The 24,422-nt window shown below is 33.5% G+C and overlaps 3 protein-coding genes and 1 long non-coding RNA gene across 4 annotated transcripts in view; 2 read left to right on the top strand and 2 right to left on the bottom strand.

Annotated features, from left to right (window-relative positions):
- The window catches only part of LOC136997085 (uncharacterized), a 66,010-nt gene extending 63,162 nt beyond the window's left edge, over window positions 1-2,848 (top strand). Inside the window, exon 4 of the long non-coding RNA XR_010887906.1 lies at window positions 2,713-2,848. This is a non-coding gene — a long non-coding RNA (uncharacterized lncRNA). The remainder of the gene's footprint in view (window positions 1-2,712) is intronic.
- On the bottom strand, window positions 60-3,229 carry Bx42 (Puff-specific protein Bx42). The gene is made up of 8 exons (XM_012362521.2): window positions 3,062-3,229; window positions 2,734-2,887; window positions 2,430-2,597; window positions 2,025-2,332; window positions 1,793-1,928; window positions 1,409-1,667; window positions 899-1,280; window positions 60-712 (listed from the first exon to the last, which is right to left on the bottom strand). The coding sequence occupies exons 1-8, from the start codon at window positions 3,073-3,075 to the stop codon at window positions 493-495; spliced, it is 1,641 nt and encodes a 546-aa protein (XP_012217944.1). The 5' UTR covers window positions 3,076-3,229; the 3' UTR covers window positions 60-492.
- Window positions 3,230-4,162: 933 nt separating this feature from the next.
- Window positions 4,163-24,422, top strand: part of Flo2 (flotillin-2) — an 80,100-nt gene continuing 59,840 nt past the window's right edge. The window contains exon 1 of the mRNA XM_012362522.2: window positions 4,163-4,579. Coding sequence (XP_012217945.2) covers window positions 4,531-4,579 — 49 coding nt within the window. The 5' untranslated portion in view covers window positions 4,163-4,530. The remainder of the gene's footprint in view (window positions 4,580-24,422) is intronic.
- On the bottom strand, window positions 6,608-23,126 carry LOC105669522 (uncharacterized). Its single transcript, XM_067347702.1, has 5 exons — window positions 22,866-23,126; window positions 16,848-18,913; window positions 9,851-9,876; window positions 9,254-9,777; window positions 6,608-8,834 (listed from the first exon to the last, which is right to left on the bottom strand). Exons 2-5 carry the CDS (start codon window positions 18,711-18,713, stop codon window positions 7,543-7,545), a joined length of 3,708 nt encoding a protein of 1,235 aa, XP_067203803.1. The 5' UTR covers window positions 18,714-18,913; window positions 22,866-23,126; the 3' UTR covers window positions 6,608-7,542.

Genomic DNA, 24,422 nt, shown 5'->3' with positions numbered 1-24,422 from the left:
AAGAAAAAAAAATTTTTTTTTTTTATATATATTGATAATGGCGTTTATATCGATAAATATCTTGTGTCAGCAAGTTTTATTATTTATCTGTGATTCACATGCTTTAGATTTTCTCGCAATAGATTAATTTCTTTTACAAAATCTTTAAGAATTAAATAAAAATAATCTATACTGAAGATGTTTAAAATGCGATAGGCGACCTCAGCACAATACTGAAATGTGTGTTATCCACTATTGCTTTCATAACATTTCAAAATAGGAATATACATAATCCTATAACAATTAATAATTAATAATAATCAGAAAATATTCTATTCCTGATAAAAGTAAAACTATCATACTTATAAAAACACGTTTATTATTATTATTCTCAGAGTTATTATTATTATTATTAGAATTCAGAGTACTGAGAAAATTTTTTGTGTGAAATAAACGGTCAATAATTATACCGCGAGAATTCTATGCAATTCACTTGTTAAGTAGTAATCGTTCTTAATGCTTTCTTCGCTTGTCACGATCATCTCTACGTTGTTCGCGCTGTTCGCGTTCATCTTTGCGCTTTGTTGTTGTCGTGGTCGAGCTACTGGCACGTTTAGCTTGTTTCAAGAATTGATCCAAACCGAAAGGATCTTCCTCATCTTTCTCAAATTGTACTGGTCCTGATCGTGTTGCCGATCTGTCAGTTCCACTAAATTCCTTGTCAGGAACAAATCTAAAATAAATAAGTAAATGCGATAGCTTTAATAATTCATGACATGAATAAAAATAAAAGTATAAAATATAAAGTATAAAAATATATAGTATAAATAAAAATATATATAACTCGTACTTGTCACCATTATGCAAAATAAAATTGACTCAAGTGTTGCTGTGAACATAAAATGAGAAATATTCCAACCTGCTTGTCTTAACCAATTTCTCCAAATCTTCTCCATAAGTGTCTTTATCGATATTCTTGCTTGGACGATAAATGTGTGAAGCAATGGAATTGCTATCTTTCCACGGCTTATCGTACACATTATACTCATCATCGTGTCCATAACCACTGTCCATGCCTTTGCTAGTGTTAAAAAGACGTTGATCAAATTGTGCTTCTCCCGTATTAGGAATGCTCTTTGCGGGTAAGCCAAGCGCAATTTGCTCGCTAATATCACGCTCGCGCTCGCGTTGCAAACGAGAACGTTTGTCAGGGGCGGCACGAGCTAAATTACGTTCGCGAGCGCGATCCTTGTGTCGCTCCTGTCTGAGCTGGTCTCTCTCGCGTGATTCCTCAGCCTTATCTGTGGAAATCATTCAAATATTTTGTTCATGATTTGTTTTAATTTTTTTATCACTATTTTGTGATTCAATTTCCAGAAATATTCTTTTACTTTTTTATTTTACATCAACGAACGGCAACTGTACAAACCTAAGGTCGCCGCGGATTTCAAGCCAGCGCGCTCCTCTCGAGCCTTTTGTGCAAGTTGCCTTAAGTGATCCTCCTTCTTTTCTTTTTCCTTCTGAGCCAATTTCTTCTCCAACTGTGCGCGCATTTCGACTGCTTCGCGGGCTTTTCTGTCGGCGATATAAAGAGCTTCTGCTAATTTTGCAAAGTTTTCATTTATGTGAACTTGTTGCAAACCCCGACCGTCTGCAGCAAGACGTTTGTCCAATGGAATTGTGTAACCCTAAAATCAAATATAGCTTTTCGCTCTTATCGAAAGAATTAAATATACATTTCTTATTACATTTTACTACTATCTCTTTCGTGATACACCGAGGTATACACAAGACATAAAATATTTCCAAGTACCTTTGCGTTTTTCCAATTACTTATACAAGGTGGAATTTTCCACTCTTTTTGTTCTTTTACTGTCACTTTTCTCGTAGGCGAATGCATAACAGGTGCTGGAGGAGATGGAGGTCCTCGTGGAATTTTTTTATTAATTCTGCAATTATAAATTTTTATATCAATACCCTTCTAATTCATTAGAATTTTTTGTACCATTTGCACAATTTAACCGTCTAGGTTTTATTCTACATACTTGAATTTTGGTGGTTCCAACGGATCCACTTGTGCTTCCACCATTCTGATAACTCTTTGCTTTGCACCTGAATTGAAAGACTGTCCTTGTTGCGATGGTGTATAACGTATGTACTGAGCTGGAGCTTGTTTCTCGGCGCATCGTACAGGCATGGCAGCTGCAATTTTTGATCTTGTTATTTTTTCTAGTGCTTTTTTCGTCTTATCTGTGAGTTCATCCAGTTCTTCATCATCTGGTCGTTGTAAAGAGGGATCTTCCTCGTTTGTAATTTCCGATGGTAATAAATCGCTCAATTTGCTATATACAATCTACAAAAAATAATTTTTTTTAAATTATTAGTTTATATAAATATAAATCAGGAGTGATTATTTAGAATGCTAGAATGTAATTTACATTCATGCTTACTTTATCTTTGCCATGACCTTGTCTCGCTATGAGATCATATTTTACTTTTCCTTGCGCATCAAGTTGGACCGCTAAAGCATTGCTTGTTGTTTCCTTGCCTTTAATTCCCATTCCAAGAGGGTATTGTGCAACATGAATCTCTGGAAAAGCTCCTCCATCTCCAAAGTCCTACGTGTAATATATATTATGCTCAGAATACCATCCGTGATTGAATAAAATTAAACGAAAAATTTATATTGATCAAAAAGAGTGTATTTAAAATTTTTTTGTGTTTTTTGAAAAGTTGGAGCAATTATATGCTCACTTCTGGATTGCGTGGTATCCATCCTCGACGTTGCCCATAAGGTGGAGCTGTGACAACAGCTTTGACCAGTGCTGAGACAGGTCGTTGGCGTAATTTTTGCTCACGTGCCTCATCCTCTCTATCCCACACCACTTGAGTAGGGGCAGGCAATAAGCTAATTGTAAAAAGAAATGAAATTTTCACAATTAAAGAAGTTATAAACTTTACGTTTAGGTTAAAATATCTGATTTTAAGTTGTTATAGAAAATTATGGGAAAATAATCTTTCAATGTTATTTAAAATGTAATAAACATTAACGATAATTTTACAAAATGTAAAAGTTTCTTACTTTGTTAAAGACATTATTGAATCACAATATATATGCACCAATATACACCAACTTAATAAAATATACTGAGTATATAACAAGCCATCGTCGATCAAGACGACATCTTAGCAATACACAGAATACACATTGAGTTTGTTCTTTTTAGCTGCACTGAGACTGTACTAAAACAGGATAGAGAACAAGTCAGACTATTGGCCGGAGCACAGACTTTTGCATAAAGCATAACGCATAAGCATAAGGAAATTGATTGGTCCATTTCCTTATGCATTTGCTTATGCTTATATATAGACCAATCAATTTCCTTATGCTTATGCGTTATGCTTTATGTAAAAGTCTGTGCTCCGGCCTTATCTATCTGCTTTGTACTATCCTGTTTTAGTGCAGCTAAGGCCATATCCAGACAAACTTGCATAATCGCATAAAGGTATGCATAAAGAAATTGATTGGTCTATTTCCTTATGCATTTGTTTATGCGATTATGCAAGTTTGTCTGGATAGGCCCTTAGTCCGTTCTTATTTCGAGATTACCTTAGGTTTGTTCGCGTACATGCCTTAACATGCTCCTACTTGCTGCAATACGCTCCAATCTATCTATAGTATACGTGACGTAATACTATAGATTGGAGCGTATTGGAGCGAGTAGCAACATGTTGGAGCATGCGACGCGAACAAAGCTGATGTGAAACTGTCTATTGTTTCTAGTATATGTTATGTATACTATAGACAATAGGCAGAGAGTTTCACACAGTGTGTGGTTTCCAAACGCCGCTTTATTGGTAAAGTATCCACACGTAAAGAATTCACTGAAAAATCTACCAATCACAAATCCAAAATGAAGGCGCCATGTTGTGGCGTTCTCTCTTGCGCAGTCTTTCTATAGGAAGTTTACACGGAAAGATGCGTTTTAATATTATTATTATTCGATGGTAAAGCCGAGAGCACAAGCTTTTACATAAAGCATAACGCATAAGCATAAGGAAATTGATTGGTCTATATATAAGCATAAGCAAATGCATAAGGAAATGGACCAATCAATTTCCTTATGCTTATGCGTTTTGCTTTATGCAAAAGTCTGTGCTCCGGCCATAACGCTTTTCATTTTTAGGATTTTTTCGTACATTTTGCAATTTATAAAAGAAACAAATATAACAAGAGCAATATAAATTTTCTATAGAGATAATGAAAACGCTTGGTTGGTGACACTGGTCGAGTAGGAACTTTCGGTACTCGTGAACAATTGTGGGAAGTGGCTTTCGCTGACATCGTAACCTTACGATTGACAATTAGTGCGGTTTATTGTATATTATTAGTGCTTCACCGGGCATTTTGAAATAGTATCGTGTTATATTACGTCACCGAGTGTACCGTGTTCGTGTACGCCTAGTGTTATTAATATTCCTTTATTCTTGTTGTCATAGTTTGCATCGTTGTATCTTGGTTAGAAAAGGGTAGGAAGGTTAATTCCGGCGATGGGAAACGTTCACACCTGCGGCCCAAACGAAGCTCTCGTGGTATCAGGTAAGTGCTTTAACTTTCGATGGATTTGGTGCAATCTCAAGCACTGCGACATGTAATTCGGAGCTGCTTTGCTTGACAAATTGGCGATATTATTGAGTTGTTGATCTACAGTGACAGTTTGACACTGTATTTGACTGTAAACAATTTGAGTCCACACAGACGAAAAATATAATTTGTAAAACGTTTGAAATCTTAAATTGTAAACTTTTGATCTTACAGATTCGATTGTAAAGTCCAATCTACAATGTGCTTTTTAATTTTTGTTTTCCGCCTTTTTGCCTTTATGTAAGGGCATATTTTTCTTTGGAAATTCAGAAAGAAAAAATTGTAAATTACAGTGTTTCTTAACTCCATGCGACAAATACATAAAAACAAAAATACGAAAGGCAGAGAGCAAGAAACAATACGCAAGAAGCACATTGTAGATCAGGCCTAAGATTTTAGCACTTTGGACAATGATATAGACATTGTTTGCGATAATTTTTGAAAGATCCTCCTGTTTAAAACGAAGTAAAAGATTGAGTAAAAGAAAGACTGAAAGGAAAAAGCTTAGTACTGCATCTCGAAAGTATCTAAAAGCAGACAGAATCTATAAATGAAAAAGAAATGTTAATTAAGAAAGAAAAAGTTGAATGTACATTGCCTAGGATGATATTTCCTCATGTTCCTATGTTCTATTAAGTAACGAAGATCAAAATTTCCCAATAAATAATATAACAAACTTTTATAATTTGTTTATGATTTTTTCATAAGAAAGAATATCATGTATTAGGTATTATTACATCCTATAGTCATTAAAATATGTGTAAAGCTGACGCATTATTTTATGGAAACTTATAAAGTATTAAAAATTTCTTATTAATTTTTTTTTCTTTTTGAATAGTTTTGTAATTTTGTAGTTTTTAATAAATAAAAAAAAATTTTCATTATTAGACAAAGAAAGTGATTCCTGTCAAACTGTCACTTCAAATGTCAGATTTATCATGCGGCTTAATTTATTTCTCCAAAATTTTTTATCAATTTTTGTCAGATTGTAAAAATTTTATGAGAATTCTACACATGAGTTTTGGAAAGAATTTTGATTACTAAAAACTAAAAATATCAATTATAATTGAATCTTTTTATTAAAAATAAAACAAAACTCTTAATGAATTGCCATAATACATTGACTTTCCTATAATATGTCATACTGTAACTTTCTTAAACACAGGAAGCGTAATTTCTTATCTCTTCATGATTTTTTAAGATAGTTTTAAACATACTTTTCTTTCTTTCTTTTTAAAGTACATAAAATGTTACTAAAACATAATTGTGTCATAATTCATAATAATTAACAAATACTCATGTAATAATGTAGTTTTGTATTATGCGTATCGTATAATAACAAAACTTTGATGAATATTCTTATCAAAAATAATCTATAAGAGCTTATTTTAAACCGGTTTAAAAAATTTTGTCTTATAAAAGCTTCCTATACATACATTGTACATACATACATATATAGATATACACACACACACACACACACACACACACACACACACACACACACACACACACACACACACACACACACATGCAATATATAGATGCAGCGTTTATTTTTAAAATATTCTAAATTATTACTGTAAAAAAACTATATATATAATATAATATAAATAAACGCTGCAATTTTTTAGAAACTTTGTTAATATATAAATGAAGTGTTTCTGTGGAGTTTTTCTGTGCCATTCTAGACGTTATCTGTTTGCGCCAGTTTCGCGCGCAAATAGGCGGGAAGGGAAACTATGACTCATCTCCCCTTTTACATCACGACTGAAACGTGCTGCCGGCAGGCGACATCGTTACTTGTTATATGAGAATATTCGTTGTCTTTTTCTCATTGTAATCGCTTCTCTTATCATTAATCCATTTGCGAGTACCTCGATGCGTGATACGCGAAACGCGAATAAAAGGCGGATAATTTTTCCTGCGATTACAAATTGCTTGCGTCACTAACAAGGACTGACGAGGACAATCGATCGAATAGATATTCTTGCGCAACAATTATTGTTCTAGTTTATCGGCATTAATGCTGACAATGAGTCAGTATTATAACTACGTACCGATAATAATTTTGCATGATTAATATTAATTGTTAATAATAATTGAATGCTAATATTAATCTGACATGAAGAAAACAATTAGCTTTAATTGAATTAGTTGAAAAAGAGAGCTATTACTGAAATGTTACAAATTTACATTATAGCGGACACCAAACATTTCTTACAATTAGTTTTACAAAACTTTTATAAGAAAGTTTATCTTTTATAAGAAAACATATAATTATCTTGAGAAGATACAACAACTTTTCTAAAAATCTTTAAATGATTTTTTTTCTAAAATTTATTACTTTTTATTTATTTATTTTCAGTCTCTTAATTTCAATTTAGCATCGGTTTATATTTACCAATTTGTCATTAAACAGTCGATAACACTTGTACGTGCAAAATTCAACACTCCCCCTAATTATACATAATTTTTAAACGACCATATAAAGAATACATTGCGTGGGATAACTCTTACGATCAAGCATGTCTATGTGTTTATGCACGTCTGCCCCTTTCATTGATGACTTCGGTGAATAAAAATGAAAATTAAACAACATTCTATCTATACAATGTAAACGTTGCGTTATTATGTAATGTAAATGACAAAGAACGATTGAATGACACAAAATTATCTATACAATTGTGTTTTTTATCTCAAAATCTTTAAATTAGTTGCAAATTCAAAGTTTGTACGAACAATATATATATAAGTTGGCATTTTTAGATTCTTACTTTAAGATAGAAGTTAAGGGACATTGGCTTTTCTATAGCTGTGTTTGTTTAGTCCACCATTTTACACACGATTACGATTCATACAATTATTTTTCGAAATTGCCTGCGAGTCTCGCGTATTGGAAAGAGTGAATAATGCGCTTACAATGCGCTCTTCCAATTTTCCTTAATCATGTCCGCAGCTTTCTCGCCAATCATGAAAATTCCCGCGTTTACATGACCGATAGGCATCGTAGGCATAATCGAAGCGTCCACTACTCTGAGTCCCTTAATGCCATACACTCTCAGTTGCGGATCGACAACCGCGTTAGCGTCCGTTTGAGGTCCCATTTTAACGGTCCCTACCTCGTGATTCATCATGGATGGCAAATGCTTGATAGCACAGCGCCAGTAATCATCAGTATTAAATTCAAATTGTCTGCAGCCTGGAATTTTGATATCATGTAATCGGCTCCCGTAAGCCTGAAAGATTTCGGTCCTGGATATATTGATGGCGTGTTTCACTCCTTCCAGAATGATCTCTAGATCGGCCGGATGGCTGAAGAAATTCGGATCCATTTCGGGCGGCTCGAATGGATCCTTGGATCGCAATGTAAGACGGCCGACGCTTCTGGGATATTGAACGATCGGCCAGATCGACCAGGCTTCCTGATTTTCGATGGGCTTGTACACAGTGTTGTACAGATTATCTGAGATTCTCAAGGCTTTCCTCAGTACCTGGCCGTTGTCCGAATGCAAAGAGCCAGATGCGAAGAGAAGCTCAATGTCCGGTCTTTCGTCAGGAGCATATTTGGTTCTCATAAATGCTAGCGCCTCGGCACCTCCTGGGATTGTCATCAAACTGTCTCTATGCAAGATATACCTGAGAAGTACACTGGGATTCAGGAGCTTATTCTGCAGCAGTGACACGCTCTGATTTACCATGAAAGTCAGCCCCAGGAAACCAATATGTTCATACATATTGTAACCGACCTTAGAGTCCTGAATCACTGGGATGCCCAGCTCTTTCAAATGGTCTCCAGGCCCGATTCCTGACAACATCAGCAACTTGGCTGAGTCGATCGTACCGGCGGATAGTAAAACTTCCTTCGAGCAGGTCACCTTCTTCCATATGCCGTTCTTGATATATTCGACGCCGTACGCACGCTTATTTGCGTCGATTAGTACTTTGACCACTCTCGCGCCAGTGATGATTTCCAAGTTTGGTCGATTGATTCGCTGGAGATAAGCTTTGGCGGCGCTGCAACGCGTTCCACGATTCATGTTCACCTGGATATACGAAAAACCTATCTGATCCTGTCCGTTGTAGTCCACGATTTTGTAGCCTAGTTCTCGACCAGCTTTTAGAAATGCAGTCGCCACTTTCGTGTGATATGGCACATATTCCACGCACAAATAACCAGTTTCACCGTGGTATGAAGAGTTCTTGATACCTAAGCGTAAGAAATAGCTTGATTATTTTACATATTCAATACGTGTGTGTCACGAGAGTTTTATTTTTCCACTGTGAGTCTGTTCGATTTGTTCGATTTAGAAAGAATTGTTTCCATATTGTATAGTATCTATGTATTTGTACATTTATCTCTCGTTTGAATAGAGCTTTTAATCTAAAATTTGGAACAAAATGTTTTAAGAAAATATACACATATATTTGAGCCTGAGAAAAATATCTTCAAAATGTAGAAATAAAAAAAATGACAAAAAAAAATTATAAATTTTTCTCAACAATATCGGAAAAAGTATAATTTTGCTATTTGTAATTAGCAATGAAATTTAATAGATTTTTTAAACTGGAATTAATTGCTTTCTTATATTTTACGGGATAGAGTTTCAGCAGAAAAGTACGACTTACCTGGTACATTAAATCTTTCACTTTTTTTAAAATACGGGAGAACATCTGCGTAGGACCAGCCCACGTTGCCCAGATTAGCCCATTTATCATAATCCAATTTATTGCCACGTGTGTGGATCATGTAGTTTAAAGTACTTGTACCACCCAAAGCTTTGCCTCGTGGCCAGGCGCACTGATTATCTATCATTCCTAAACAGGCGTTCTTCTGAGGTGTCACCTTGTATCCCCAGTTGTAATCAGACAATTGGAAATAGCCGACCAGTATTGGAATCTGATTGAGGAGACTTTGCGCGTATCCCGCTTCCAGTAAGAGAACTCTCCAATTTTTGTTCTCTGATAGACGATTGGCTAATACGGAACCTGCCGATCCAGCTCCTACGATGATAAAGTCGTACTCGCTTGCGAATCCGGAATTTGTTGTAGTTGGATGCACGGAGTTTTCGACGAGAAGACCATGAGTGTCGTCGTGACATATCGACGCGATAATGATGAGTGATAATAAAATCCTCATACTGTATAACGTTCTGCAATATTGTAGTTTTAAACGCATCTTATGTAGATGATTCATCGATATCGAATGTAAATATGCATACATACGCTAAGTACGCTTCCTCTTCCGACTTCTTAAGAATTAAATCAGTAGAATTGAATGGAATTTATTGTACAATTTATTACTCTTCTTGTACTATTTTGTACCACCAAAAATAATTTTGTACCCTGCGTCATTTAAGAAAAAATCATGGTTTTGCTAACATAATATAAAGCTACACAATAAGTGATAAATAATGTAATAATTTGACTTTACTAATCAAATTAAATTCTTAACAGATCGGAGGAGAATGATCTTATTCTTGAGGCTAGTTGAAAGAAATAAGGGTTGTTTTAAGGAGATAATAGAAATATTTCGATTTGTTTTGTGATACAAATTAGTACAAATTCAGCACTAATTGTATCTGCTTTGTTTTATTTATTTTTATTTTTTTTATTTTGCTTGCTTCATAGTAAATTAGCAGCGCCACGATTTTTTCTTAAGTGGCACGGGATACAAAATTATTTTTTGCGTTATAAATTAGTGCAAAATAAGTTCTTAATAATCCACTAGGTTGCATTCGATTCTGCTGATTTGGTCTTGCTAGCTTATAAGAGGTAATATATATTGTGCACTTTTCAGTAATAAATATTGAGGCCGTTATTACGAAATAAAGATGATTTTTAAAAAGGGAAAAGAAAGAAAAGAAATAAAATTTATAAAATTAATTGAACGGCAGTCTTTCGCCGCTATATCCTCTACACACTCACGATCTACATATGTCTTACAATTTTAAGATTGTACATACTGATTTTTTTGCAAGCCAACAGATGCAAATATTAATATATAATACAACCAAATAAGCATAAGTTGTTTTTGTATGTAAAACTGTTTTTCTTGGCAACTACGTAATAAATTGCAAGAAAAAAATATGCTCTTTATTTTTACTTAGTTTTCATTTTTTAGAAGAATCGCATTTTCTCATCAGTTCTACACGAGTTACAACATACGAGTTCCGAACATTTTATATTCTGTAAATATTATCGCGCTGCCACCGTAAATGTTTTAAACAAACAAATAGCATTTGCCATCGTACATTTATGTATATTGTAACATAAAGCATATTTCAAAACACATTTTACTATTTTTTTTTCTGTTGCACGCATAAAATTTTCGAGCGAAAATTTTTCTGTCAAGTTTTATTAAACCGAAAGAGTTTCTATCTGAGTCGTATTTTTGGAAGTAAAATGAGTTATAAATTTTATAAGCGAATATTACACGTCGTAATCCGTCCGTTTTTGGAGCGTCTACGAACCTGTGTGGAAAGCACGCGTATCGCAATCACGTATTCTTAGATTTTTTTTCTTGCACATGTATTTTTTGAAAAATTGTTCTTCGAAGCATTTCAGTTATGAACTTGTACAATTCTTTTGTAATTAGATAATCTACATACCGTTTGCGATAAGTATTTACGATCCACCGAAACGTCGTTTTTCTCTTTCTAATCGTCTTGCACTCAGCCGGTCGTCAGAATGTTGTCTAACTTGACGAGTTGTCTTGTATTTTTCTCTTCAGAAAGCCACACGACTGACCACCTTCTGTTTCAAAAGCTATCAGAGAAATGCAACTTTCTCGTTTCGTTCACGTAACGCTTACTGTAATGTTGCTTATCCTCCGATACCCCTTCTCAAGTTGCCACAGCAACATACATAGCTATATATACATATAATTTTATTTCGTGTGTATTATTTATCTCGTGTGTGTTACGTGCTTTCAATGATATTAAGTAATAACTTATTACAAAATTGACAGAAAAAATAGTTATCGTTGTCTAATAACATAGGAACGAATATCTGACAAGGAAAAGCTCTGAAATGTCCCCCATCAATTTTGACGGACTTTGAATATGTTGTAAAGTAGCTAAAAATAAAAGACACGTATTTTGTTATATGTACTTTTTCGCCCGTTTAGGGCTTGAAACAACCTCTACAAGCTGACATGGTATATTTAATTTTGAGAGAATATCGTGAAAACTGTAAGAGATATTAAAAAAATGTTTTAAATAAAAACAAATAAAAGAAAAGAGGATATTTGTGCCTAAAATTTTTTAATTATTATTAATTAATAAATTTTTAATTATTATTAATTAATAAATTAATAAATTTTAATTTTTAATTTTTAGTTATTATTTTGTACGTGCTTTATCTTTTCTTAAAAAATCTCTTCTTAAACATTTTTAAGCACGAATATCCTCTTTTCTTATATTTGTTATTATTTCGTACGTGCTTTATCTCTTCTTTACCTTTTTTAAATAAAAGTTGTATGATATTTAATCCTACAATTTTTGTTTTTACAAAAATTTTGAAATTTACAAAAATAAGGGAGGAAAGGGGGATATATAAAATTAGCTTAATGTCAAACTGAGTTTTGAACGTAAATTCCTGTTAAGCGCGGTACGAGCAGGACTACGGCTACGGACTACGGCAACAAATTAGCACATAATTAGCATTAAATTAATTAATAGATGCGACTTTATTTGGCGATTATGGAGGGGTTCGATTGAATAAGGATGTTGGATACAATCGCAAACGCAGTTATGAAGAATTAAGCAACAATATTAAAACGCTGATGCAATTATGCTATGTTCATGTTTGACGAAATAAGCTGAGGTTTTAATATTATTACTTAATTCTTCGTACAATTTTTTGTAACTGCGTTTGCAATTGTATCAGACTTATAATTTATGCACTGAAAATGGCTTAATCCAAAGGCAAAACGTTTGGTTTCATATTGTTTTTTACATTAATGTAAACAATAAACTATGAGCGCTAAGTCTCCTAGTTTTGGCTCTATGCTAGCTTTTAAATATATGTTAAATTACTTTGATGTTATTGATTATATAAATAATTCATCAAAATACTCTACACAAAATTCACTTATATTAAATATTCACTTATATTTCGTATCGTTTTACATAGCACATACACAATAGTAAGTAAATTTTTATATTGAATTTTTAAAGCACAAATGCTATGTAATTTTTTTATTAAAAATTTATTTAAATAATTGCATTTAATTTTGGTGAAAAAACTACACAATATGTCTAAGAAATTGATTTACTTGTGTACATTTTCTTATAAAAATTGCGCGGTTTGCAGGCGCTTATTTTTTTACAATGTCACGCAACAGGAATAGCAGAAATGTCAATGTATATCATTAGCATTATTTTATATATAAGGAGTGTCTGATAGCACAACTGCAAAAGAAATAACTTTATTTTTCTGTTAGATTTTATTTTTGAAAAAAATTACATTAGTCTGCGACCTTGTTTCGAGTATATATTGCTTATGATGTCAGATTATTCGTCAATCCTTTTTAATTAATATCTTAATTATTATTACGAAAATTACAAAACAGTAAAGGACTTTTTTGTTCAGTTTATCGCGCTTTATTCTCATAAGAACGTTGACACAAACATCATCAAACACTCTGTATACACATGTATTTTATTTCTTTGCAACTTTTATAATAACTTTTTAATAACTGTTTTATTGAATGAGACATGTATTTTTTTATTTATATGCTAGTAGCTACTGATAAAATAAATTTCATAATGCATGACATAAGATTACTGAAGGTAACTTACTATTAGGAAAATGTAAAAATATTACTGATCTTCCATTTTTTAAACCATTCTTTTCTTTTAGAGAAAGAAAAGCACTGTTTTCTTGATCATATACTGATTGTATATTGATTGTATACTGAGTATACTATTTCCTGAGTTATATTACAACTTAACATTTCCAAGATTTTGATCTTTAATGTTACAGAACGTGTATTTAAAAAACAAATATTCTATTTAATAGAATATATTTGATATTAACTAGTAATCTTTTTATCTCTTATTTTAAACATTACTTTGACATTTAAATATTAAATTGGCTATTTTTAGTAAGCACAAGATATCTCTTAAAGTTGATATTAACTTTTTGCTAATTGATAATAAGAATTGATTTATATATATTAGAAAAGATATACAGTCCCAGAATTCACAGACACGAAATGTACAGTGTGATTATCCGTGCTAGAAGAAATAACTTTTTCTTTGGCAAAATTGTGTCTGAACATTACTCTTTAAATGAAAGTAACTTTAAGCTAACGAATGAGCGTTCTAGGTTACGCATGAATCAGGAGCGGCGCGCATGGCGTGTGAGCGTGTACGCTATTTTACTATTTCGCTAAAGATTTTGTAAGAATTATGCATGATATCTAAATATCGCTATTAATGTATTAATGAAAATAAACATTATTTATGTAGCAAAGAAAATATTACTATTTTCTGAGAGGTGCCTCAACAACCCAGCCTATTTCTTATATAAAACGCTCCTGAGTCAGAGCTATCGGCGGCTCGGCCGCCAGCGGCCTGACGGTAGTGCAGGAACAGGAGGCGTCGTCTCGGGAACGCGCATGCGCGAAAAATCGGGCCAAATCTGGCTACACTGCTCGGGAATCGGCCCGAAATGTGCAACTAATTCCGAGCGCTGACCTAGAGTGCTCATTCGTTAGCTTAAAGTTGCTCTCATTTAAAAAGTAATGTTCAGACACAATTTTACCAGAGGAAAAAATTACTTCTTCTGACACGGATAATCACATTGTACATTCCGTATCCGCGAATTTTGGGACACTGTATATGATTTTATTAAATAAAAAAATATAATTATATGTTGCAAGCGTATAAATATCTGTATACATAGAATGATATATGAGATTATTTATCGATTTTGCATACAAAATATTTATTTTATATTAAAATATATCAAAATATAATATGAAGTATATAGGAAGACATTTATTTTTTTGTAATCGTATCATTGTGCGCAGAATAAATTTAGTGTGCAAAGAAAGTCATTTGCTTTCATTTAAATAACTTTGATATTTTTTAAACAATTAAAGATTACTTCTAAGTATTAGATTTGCTAAATGGAGCATGATATTTATAAAACATTTTTTATATAAGAAATAAAAAATTAAGATTCTTTACAATAATTTACCTTGTATATTTGGGGACTCATAAAGAGACTTGATTGCGTTACATGGTTGGTGTGTTTGTCGTGTAATTCGTAATTGTTTATTGTGCATTATACGTCTTTGACGAAGATTTCGGGCGCATAATAAGTCGCAACATCACTTTATCATAATATTTAATACTGTTATGATTATGCATGTAATGAACATTGTGACAATTCGTTTGAGCACCTTACTTGATCTAAAGTATTAAGGATTAATATTTCAGAAAATGAAGTCGTGTAATTACAGAATATAATTTTAATGTGACTTAACACTGTTTATCTGGTGAATGTGACCAAACTTTATACATTCAACGTCTCTATTGAAATAAAAATATTCATTGAAAACATTTGCCATTGGGTAAAAATTGAAGCATAGTTTTGTAATAATAATAACTCGATTTTCGAAAAATGTGACTTAACACAGTTTACCTCTGAGGTGCTCATATGTATGTATGCGCGCGCGCATGTGTGTATACTATATATTATATATCACACACATCACACAGGGTACCTAATAATTTTGATTGATTTAATTACTATAAAAAATTATGGATTTGCTCTGTTGAATCAAAATTTTTTCTAAATTTATTAGCAAATGATAAATATATGTATATGCATGTGGCATAGGTACACACATTTTTTATTTTGAAACCATATAATACGAAAGTTATACAAAATCTATGGAGAAAAAGAATACTTTAACTCTTTCAGTAATTTTTCTTTACAAAATGCAAATATTTCACACAAATTATAGATATTTTTTAAATTAATATTAACGTATATAACAATCACATCTTGTGGCAGATTTAATTTGCTCAAAAAATTACATCCCTGAATTTTCGTTACACGATTGTTTATAATTTATAAAAGAATAATAATCATAAAATAAAAAAATCTTGATTAAAATAGGAAAAATAAATTGTTTTATTATATTATTTATTTTATCAAGTTGTTGATTTAATTCCTGCCGTTTTCTGTACTACAGGTAGATGCCGAAATAGCAGTAATACAATAATACCAACATACAACAAAAAACACATTTAACAATTTTTTAACTCATTAATTTGTAAATTAACTCAGCGTCTTATATTAACAAGTAACAAAGTAGGAAATATTGTAATCTCATTCGTTTATTACGACTAAAAAGAATTAATTATTTTGCTAATGTAACCATATATGTTTGGATAACGAAACCTATATGTATGTTAAATTATTTATACAGTATATGCTCTAGACTATTACACACTACATTTATATGGCACATGAGAAAATTGAGAAACCACATCAAAGTTGTACCTGAGATGCATAACCACACTTGATTCTTTTTGTATAATCTCATGATTTCGAGTAATTAGGCTGGCCTCTGCAAGATTTCGTTACTGAAATTATCTGTATGATACAATAATTTGCATTATGTTATATTGTCAGGTACAGATTACAAATGCAACTAATCAAGAGAAAATGTGCATAAAATCGCATAATTGCAGCAATATTTTTATCATTAATAATTTATAGATTGTGTACGGAGAATTTTCTATACAATGAGACTTTTAGATGATGTAAATTCTGTATGTTTGTATTATTTAGAGAGTGACTCAATAATATTTTCCGACATGACTATTATACACATGACGTACATGAACATTGAATGTATATGAATGCATATGAATGTATAAGCAATGAAGCACACTATGTTGCAAAATTAAATGAACAAATACATAACGCCATACGTTTGTTACGACATAATTGACTTGAATTGACACAACAGTCACAACCTATCGTGTACAGATACAGCATGATACAACAGTTTAACATTTTAAAGCGTGTTTAAAGACTTTTCTATTACCTTTAGAAATAATCGCATTAATATAAAGTTTGTTGACGTAAAAAAAAGGTCTATGAATAAATCGAATCATCATAAATCAAATCGTCGCTTTTTTTCTCGTAATTTTGTTTTTGACCTGTTTCGCACGTATCTTCGCCATTAGCTAGTAACAATAGTGGTAGCTAACCAATCTTGTTTAATGAGATCCGATCCTTTCTCTGCAATCATAATGACAGGAGCGTTCGTATTACCACTGCATATCGTCGGCATGATCGACGCATCAATGACTCGAAGACCTGTGACACCGTAAACTCTCAATCTTGGATCCACCACGGCAGTGGGATCGGTTGATGGTCCCATCTTAGCAGTGCCTACAGGATGATAGATCGTCATGGAGATATGACGAATGTGACACTCCCAGTAGGCGTCAGAACCAAATTTGAGATGTTTGCATCCCGGCACTTTGATACGATGAAGTCTAGAGCCGAATTGCTTGAATACCTTTGCTTCACTGACCTTGATAGCGAGTTTCGCACCGTCTACCAGGATGGCGATGTCCATGGGATCGGAGAAGTAATTCGCGTTAATAATAGGACTGTGGAAGGGATTGGAACTTCTTAATCGTATAGTGCCACGAGATTTAGGTCTCAATAGCAGGGGCATGATGGTCCAGGTGTCTCTGTTAGTAATTGGCCTGTAGACAGTGTTGTACACCTCATCTGTCAATCCCAATACCTTCCGAACTTGCACTCCAGCGTCGGAATTAATGGAAGCTGGCGCCATATGGAATTGCACATCCGGATAGTCGACGGAGCGATTAGCGTATTTTGTATTAATGAAAGCGTAACCTTCAACGCCACCTAAGGTCGTCATGGGGCCCCTGCCGTTAATCACGTAGTGCATCATCATTGGGGTCGCCTGAAACCGATCCTGAACTATGGCGACCGGCTTGTCGATTAGGAAGGTCAAACCGCCCATGCCTACGTGATCCTGCAAATTGTTGCCGACTTGGAGGTCTCTAACAACAGGGATACCAATATGTTGTAGATGCTCCTTTGGCCCGATTCCCGAAAGCATCAATATCTGAGGACTATTAATGGCACCTGCTGATAATATCACTTCCTTTCGCGCTCGCACTATCTGCCTGCGGCCGTCCCTGACGAACTCGACGCCGATCGCCCTCATCGTTAACGGGTCAATCACAATTCTCGTCACATGGCTATTCATAGCCGTATGAATGTTGGTGCGTAATCGAACAGGTCGCAAGAAAGCTTTCGCGGTGGAGCATCTGCTTCCTCTGCGAATAGTGCCCTGAGATATCATAAAACCTGTCTGCCGTTCGCCATTTATATCTCTATTCTCGTATCCTATTTCAACGCCGGCTTGAACGAAAGCCACCACCAAAGGTGTCTTCCACGGCGACTCTTGGACCGTCAAGTAACCGCCGGTTGCATGATAGGGGCTTTTTTGCAGATATGGGTTCCGATTATCTTCTGACTTTTTGAAGTAATAAAGTATTTGCTCATATCCCCAGCCCGTATTACCCAGCGATTCCCAGTGATCGTAGTCATGTCTGTTGCCACGTACATATAACATATAATTAAGAACGCTACTACCGCCCAAAACTTTACCTCGCGGCCAATTGCACCGACCGCCCTTCATGGCTAGACAAGCCTTGCCCGTGGGTTCGGTCTTATATTTCCAGTCCAATTTTGTCAGCTGCAAATACGCGGCCAGAGACGGCACGTCTGTGATCTCGTTCTCGTCTGGACCAGCCTCTAGAAGCAACACATTCCAATCCGATACCTCTGAGAGTCGACTGGCGACCACTGCTCCAGACGATCCGCCGCCAATTACAATGAAATCATATTCCATGTATAAAGGGTATCTGTCGATAGGTCGACTTTCAGGATCCAACTGATCGTAACGATAATAAGAAAGGCCCGCGATTAGCAACGGCACGAGCCATAAACTCGTGCCTACCAGGCTGATAGCACCTTTTAAAGCTGAGGTCACCACTATTGCACTGAAGACCATTCTGGTGAAAAAAATTCCACTCCTCGTGAAATTTTAGTAATTTTAATATTCTGATCTGGTTGTCTCGTTGCTTGTCATAATCGTACGTCGGGTGGCTGTGAGTCGATCTTTTTAGTTCCACAACTGTCGAAGGACATATCGACATTTGTATTTTTTATCCTTCTATCAGTTTTGATGGATCATTTCTCTATCCTTCTGTTCTGCAATAAAAGAAAATAAAATATTAAATAAAAACAGAACGTCATTATCTCACTGGATAGTATTAAATTCAATACATAAAAAATTACCGTATATTTGAAAAAAAGAGTAGCATGTTTTGATCTAGATGAAGATTATATCAAATTACACAGCAAACATGGAAAATTATGAATACCACTGTTCTTGTCCATTCAAGAATCTCGTGGATATGACACGACTTACGATATGACACAATTTATAATATGAGTTTGAATTAAAGTCAATTTTAAAGTCACATACAAAATTCAATTATATATCAAAGTTTATTTTTTCGAACTTTAGAGATAAGCGCCCAAACAAAATTACTTTAAATTAAATTTGAGAAAAAGAAAATGTATTGACGCAGCATATTTTATACGGTTGTAGCAAATTTTACACAACATTTATTAATATGAACAAAAATTTTCATACAAAATTTGATACTATACATGTGTTTGTAAAATAATTACGTATATCTCCGCTATGTCGTTATTGCGGTGATATTATATAATAAATGCAGCCATGTAGCAATCGTGTAATAAAATACAAATAGACTGCTACTTTAATTGTCATTTTTTAAATCACTGTTTATAGCCATAAGAATTTAGAATCGTCAACTTTGCTTTTTGCTGCTTTTTTTAACTGCTTCTATAAAAGAAAGTTAAAAGTTATTGAGTAACATACAATTAACGTCGACATATTTCTCATATCTCGGAAGGAAGAGTAACAGGTCGTAGAACGAGGAAATGTGTTTCAATGTGACTTCAAGGCAGCGTTATACCTTGTAGAGGAAGATCACGCTAGCTCAACTTGTATATAATTTAATAAGAGCTACGAGACATTCGGTGGCCGGCTTCTATTCACATGTAAATAGCGCGTAAACGGCGCACAAAGTTATACGCACGGATCCGCCGGAGGAACAAGATGGTGATCTCATAACGGGGAAAGGAGAAAGTGTTTCACTGGCGTAAACCTCTACTCGACTTGTTTCCTTCTACGACTCGTGATTATGTTATGCCTCTCTCTGTCCTCTTCCTCCTTTTTTTGTCTTTTTCGTTCCTTTTTTATTCTATCTCATAATTATATTGCATATTACTGTTAGTCTAAAACGCACGCGCATTTTTAAAAGTAAGAACATTCCTGATATTAGGACAGGTATTAATCTCTCATATAGCACTTGCAGCGCGACAAGATTCTTACGAAAGACAAAGAAAGGCGTGAAATTGCAAATATACATGAAATGTCACGACTAAACAAAACTTGAATAAAAAAAGCAATAGAGATTTTATATTAAAAATTTCCATCCTTGAACCAAATTTTCCAAACACGAGCAAGGTGTTCTAAAAATTTGCAAAAATGACTACAAAAGCTAAAGGAATTTTTAGATTGTGAGAAATTATTAAAGTATTCCATGAAATTTGTGTGTGTGTGTGTGTGTGTGTGTGTGTGTGTGTGTGTGTGTGTGTGTGTGTGTGTGTGTGTGTGTGTGTGTGTGTGTGGGTGGGTGGGTGGGTGGGTGTGTACGCGCGCGTGCATGCCTACATATAATTCTTTTACATAGGATAATCCTAATTTCTCAACTTTCATAACTTTCGGTAAGTGATTTCTACGCTTTGTGCGTCATGACTTCCTCAATGACCTCGAAGACTTCCTCTTTGGCGCGCAAGAGGAATAATTGAGATAGTGCCTCTTGTGCAACAAATTGGCGAAGATTGCCATTTTCTTGCGCACAAGACACATTACGATGGCGTTATGTAGGGAAGAAGGAGTTCGAAAATAACAGTAGGAAAATGAAATTATTACTGTCGATCGTACAGAGGCGCAAGAAAAAGGAGCGGTAAATGCTCGACGAATTTTTATGCATTACGCGCAGAAAGCAATGCGGAACCTTTTTACTTTTCCTATAATTCTTCGTTAAGTCTCGGACATTACGGTAGAATTGTTTAAAGTCTTACAGATAGTAATGTAAATAATATCAAACAGTGCACATTACATATTGCCATATCGATGTATTTGCGTATTCGGAATGATTCATTGGCATAATTAGAAAGGGAGTAGTACAATTATGTATTCATACAAATAATGTTACTACTGCTATATATTATATCTTTCTCTTTTTCTCTGTTTCAGGTAAGTTTCCATTTCTCGTCGTATAAATTAAATCGCATGGTGAGTACTGATTTTATCTGATAGAATTCTATATACAGTACGTTTTATATTGATTGATTCAATGATATTAACTTTGGATGAATTAAAAATAATATATGTTAAATGTGTGTAAAAATAATATATGTTAAAATATTTTACAGAAGGCGTTGCAAAATATAAAATTAACAAATGTTAATCGGTGAAAGTTTCCAATATTCGTCAATTTCGAAATTGTATTAGAGAGGCGAAAATTTATGAATTACGCAACAGCTTTCGGTGGGTAATTCGTCCCAAATACTTTGGGTGAAACTGTAGAACAAACGTTCCTCGTCTTATTGCAGATCTTGTAGTCAGTTTAATGATTTTTCGCGTTTGCGCAGTAATTGCTTCCGACATGTGAATAAACGACATATAAATTACCTTTTGTCATGGTAGATGCGCGGAAAACATATTTGCTGATTATTTTTTAATCGAAATGCATAATACTAAATGGAAAACTTTAATTGTACTCGTGCAATGCAGCACACAAAAAAAGTAAATTGTTGTGGCGAAATACACAGAATGCTTAAGAAGTGGTGAACACAAGTGGCGGGAAAGTGGCTTCCCATGAAAAAGAAAAAGAAAAAAGAAAAAGAGGGAAAAAAATAGAAATTAAAAATTAAGAATTTAAAATATATATCATATATTATATTTTTCGGTTGCGTAATGTTTTCGATAAAAAAGAGTTTAGAAATGAAAGTAACATGAGATAACATCTATTGACTGCATAACGAACTTGTACACTTGTGTACCGATTAAAATGCACTTCTTTGTTATAATTAGCTATACTTGAAACATTATTGTCACGAGCTTTTGATATCAGAGTACCCTACATCAGTACATTCATGATTGCTATATATTATTTCCAAAAATCAGTAAAACACTAATGATATCGATATTTAATGTTATAATATCGGTATTGCAATTATAATGGATATATAATAACGTTTAAAAATAAATTTTAAGATTGCGTATAGTAAATTTTATCGATTAACAAGTGTGCACAAGTGTGAATACGTAATCAAGTAGAGACCCACTAATTTCATATTCAAATCATTTATATCATACTTTTATATTATTGTAGCACTAAATTATGGAATCAATTTTTTCTTGGCGTGTTTGCAGCGCGACGAAAAAGTTTATACCAATCGCACATAACGTTACATTTTTTAAATCAGGGATTACAACTGATATAATTCCACACTGAGTTTAATTATTTATTTATAACTTACCGAGGACATCACAGAGAAATAATATAGCAATTTTGCAATTTTTTTATTACCCATTGCATACTTTTACAGTCAACTGTATTTACGCTTTCAGTCTTGTAAGTACCATTAACAAGTATATTGTTTACATTATGTGTAAAAAATTACTATGAAAATGAAAAGTATAATACTATGGACAATAAGGGTATTGCAAAAATATAATTTTAACATCACACGCGCGTTACATACACGCAACACTATCTTCAGCAGAACGTTTGTATTTTTATCATTCTCTTGATGTGTCAATCTTTGACAGTAGTTTTTTATTTCGATCAGCATCTCGCTGTTACTTTGTCACTGCCCGATAATTAAACATAGTTGTCGAATAATCGTTCTAAGAATTTTCTACTTAAAAAGAAAAGATCGAGAAAGATAGAACCGCGTTGACAACAACTTAAATTGCGCCGATTTTTGCACAAATCCCGTACGATAACGGTCACAATTGCGAAAAGAATTTTGCGAGCGAGTACAAAGTGCGTACCATTATTGTCAAAGTACTGTCGAAAGAATTATCCACACACTGGAAACACGCCGAGTAACGAGACGATGGTCGAGTAACCGCGATGAAGCCGGTAATGACAGTCGGAAGAGCGGTACAGTACTGCACCGATATACCATCCATTTCACTCTCACCGTCTTATCGTTCCCACTCGTACTTAGTCTTCTTCTTGTTCTTTCCAAAGACTCCCAGCCGCACACTTTGGCAGTGAAAGTATTCTCTTCCTGTATGGTTATATATACCTAGCTGCCTATTTACCTTGCCAGCTGAAATGTGGTAACCAAATGGTACGAATGTGGCACGAATATCACTGTTTCTTGTGCGAAAAGAGATGCCACGGTCTTATTAAGAACCAAGATGGCTAAATCTTATGCGATTGTAAAAAATGGTAATCCATAATGCAATGTAGAGTTTCTGTTCTCAATGTCAATTTGTGTGTTTTGTCACACAAGAAGATAAGAGGTACATGAAAGCATGCTACGCTGAAGAAAGTGATATTACTGCAATCCATTGTGGGACAACCTGGTCGCTACGTGAACGTTAACAGGAATCGCACTCGTTATATATATTGTATCACGATATATGAATTTTGTACACGTCAGCCGAGATACGAAGAAAGTTTCTTACAAAATAAATCATTTTATTTGACAAAGACATTGTATCACATTTGAAAAGATTTTTCAATCATTCAAGAGTTTTGTTAAGTTTAATGTGCATTTTATTACTTGGTATATGCAAAAATATATATGTTGCTACATTATCAAGTTAGAATGAATTTATGGGCATGAATGTGCATTGTGCTTTATCACATTAATTAAATCTAATTCATTAATTCTATAATTAAATTGAAAAATAAATAAATTTCAATAATCTCAAGTAATAAATCTTGATATTTTGCACAAATATTTAAGCGATTATACATTTTTTTTACACACAATGTAAAACGTTTCCCCCCGTTTATTTGAGATAAATGTGTATAATATTTTACAAGAATAATTAACAAATCTATATAATTTAGTTATATAAATTTGGTATATTAATAAAAACAATAAAATTGTGCAGTGCCAAAAAACGATGATGCATTCACACATGTCACTATGTACTCGTTTAAAATTAGTTGCATTGTAACTTGAAGCATTATTCTGACGTATTTCTTAATCGGAGTTATTATATCGAATATCATCATTCTGATGATTACCGATCATATGACAAGACAAGGTTATCGTTATAAAATTTGATTATCCATCGTACGAACAATAAGGAAGATGATCAGCGACTCTAATGAATACTTCCACTCTTTCTTTTCATTTGAATGGAAGATTTAATTTTACAAAAAATAGTTGTTATATTCTCTTATTATTTTTTCAAATATATACGTGTAGTTAGTTTCAAATTTTATCTTTATACTTTAATAAATATGAAGAGAAATTAATTTTCTTACACAAAATAAGCCATCACACTCAACAAGCAGATTTTATCGCATTTAAAATAATTTTATTTCTAATTTTTTATAAAATATGTATATAACATGCATAAAAT

This window comes from Linepithema humile, chromosome 1 (assembly GCF_040581485.1).
Source record: "Linepithema humile isolate Giens D197 chromosome 1, Lhum_UNIL_v1.0, whole genome shotgun sequence".
NCBI lineage: Eukaryota > Metazoa > Arthropoda > Insecta > Hymenoptera > Formicidae > Linepithema > Linepithema humile.
The sequence above is the reverse complement of the archived record's forward strand: the minus strand, read 5'-3'. Positions and strand labels throughout refer to the sequence as shown.

Bases quoted from the DNA above. Each gene is read 5' to 3' on its own strand.
- LOC105669522 (XM_067347702.1), bottom strand. From the start codon at position 18,713: ATGGTCTTCAGTGCAATAGTGGTGACCTCAGCTTTAAAAGGTGCTATC. The intron at 9,877-16,847 runs GTTACTAGCTAA...TTAATTCTTAAG, and splicing joins ATTGGTTAGCTACCACTATT to AAGTCGGAAGAGGAAGCGTA. The intron at 8,835-9,253 runs GTAAGTCGTACT...TCTTACGCTTAG, and splicing joins TGAAAGATTTAATGTACCAG to GTATCAAGAACTCTTCATAC.
- Bx42 (XM_012362521.2), bottom strand. The intron at 2,598-2,733 runs GTGAGCATATAA...TATTACACGTAG, and splicing joins GGATACCACGCAATCCAGAA to GACTTTGGAGATGGAGGAGC. The intron at 2,333-2,429 runs GTAAGCATGAAT...TATTTTTTGTAG, and splicing joins AAGGTCATGGCAAAGATAAA to ATTGTATATAGCAAATTGAG.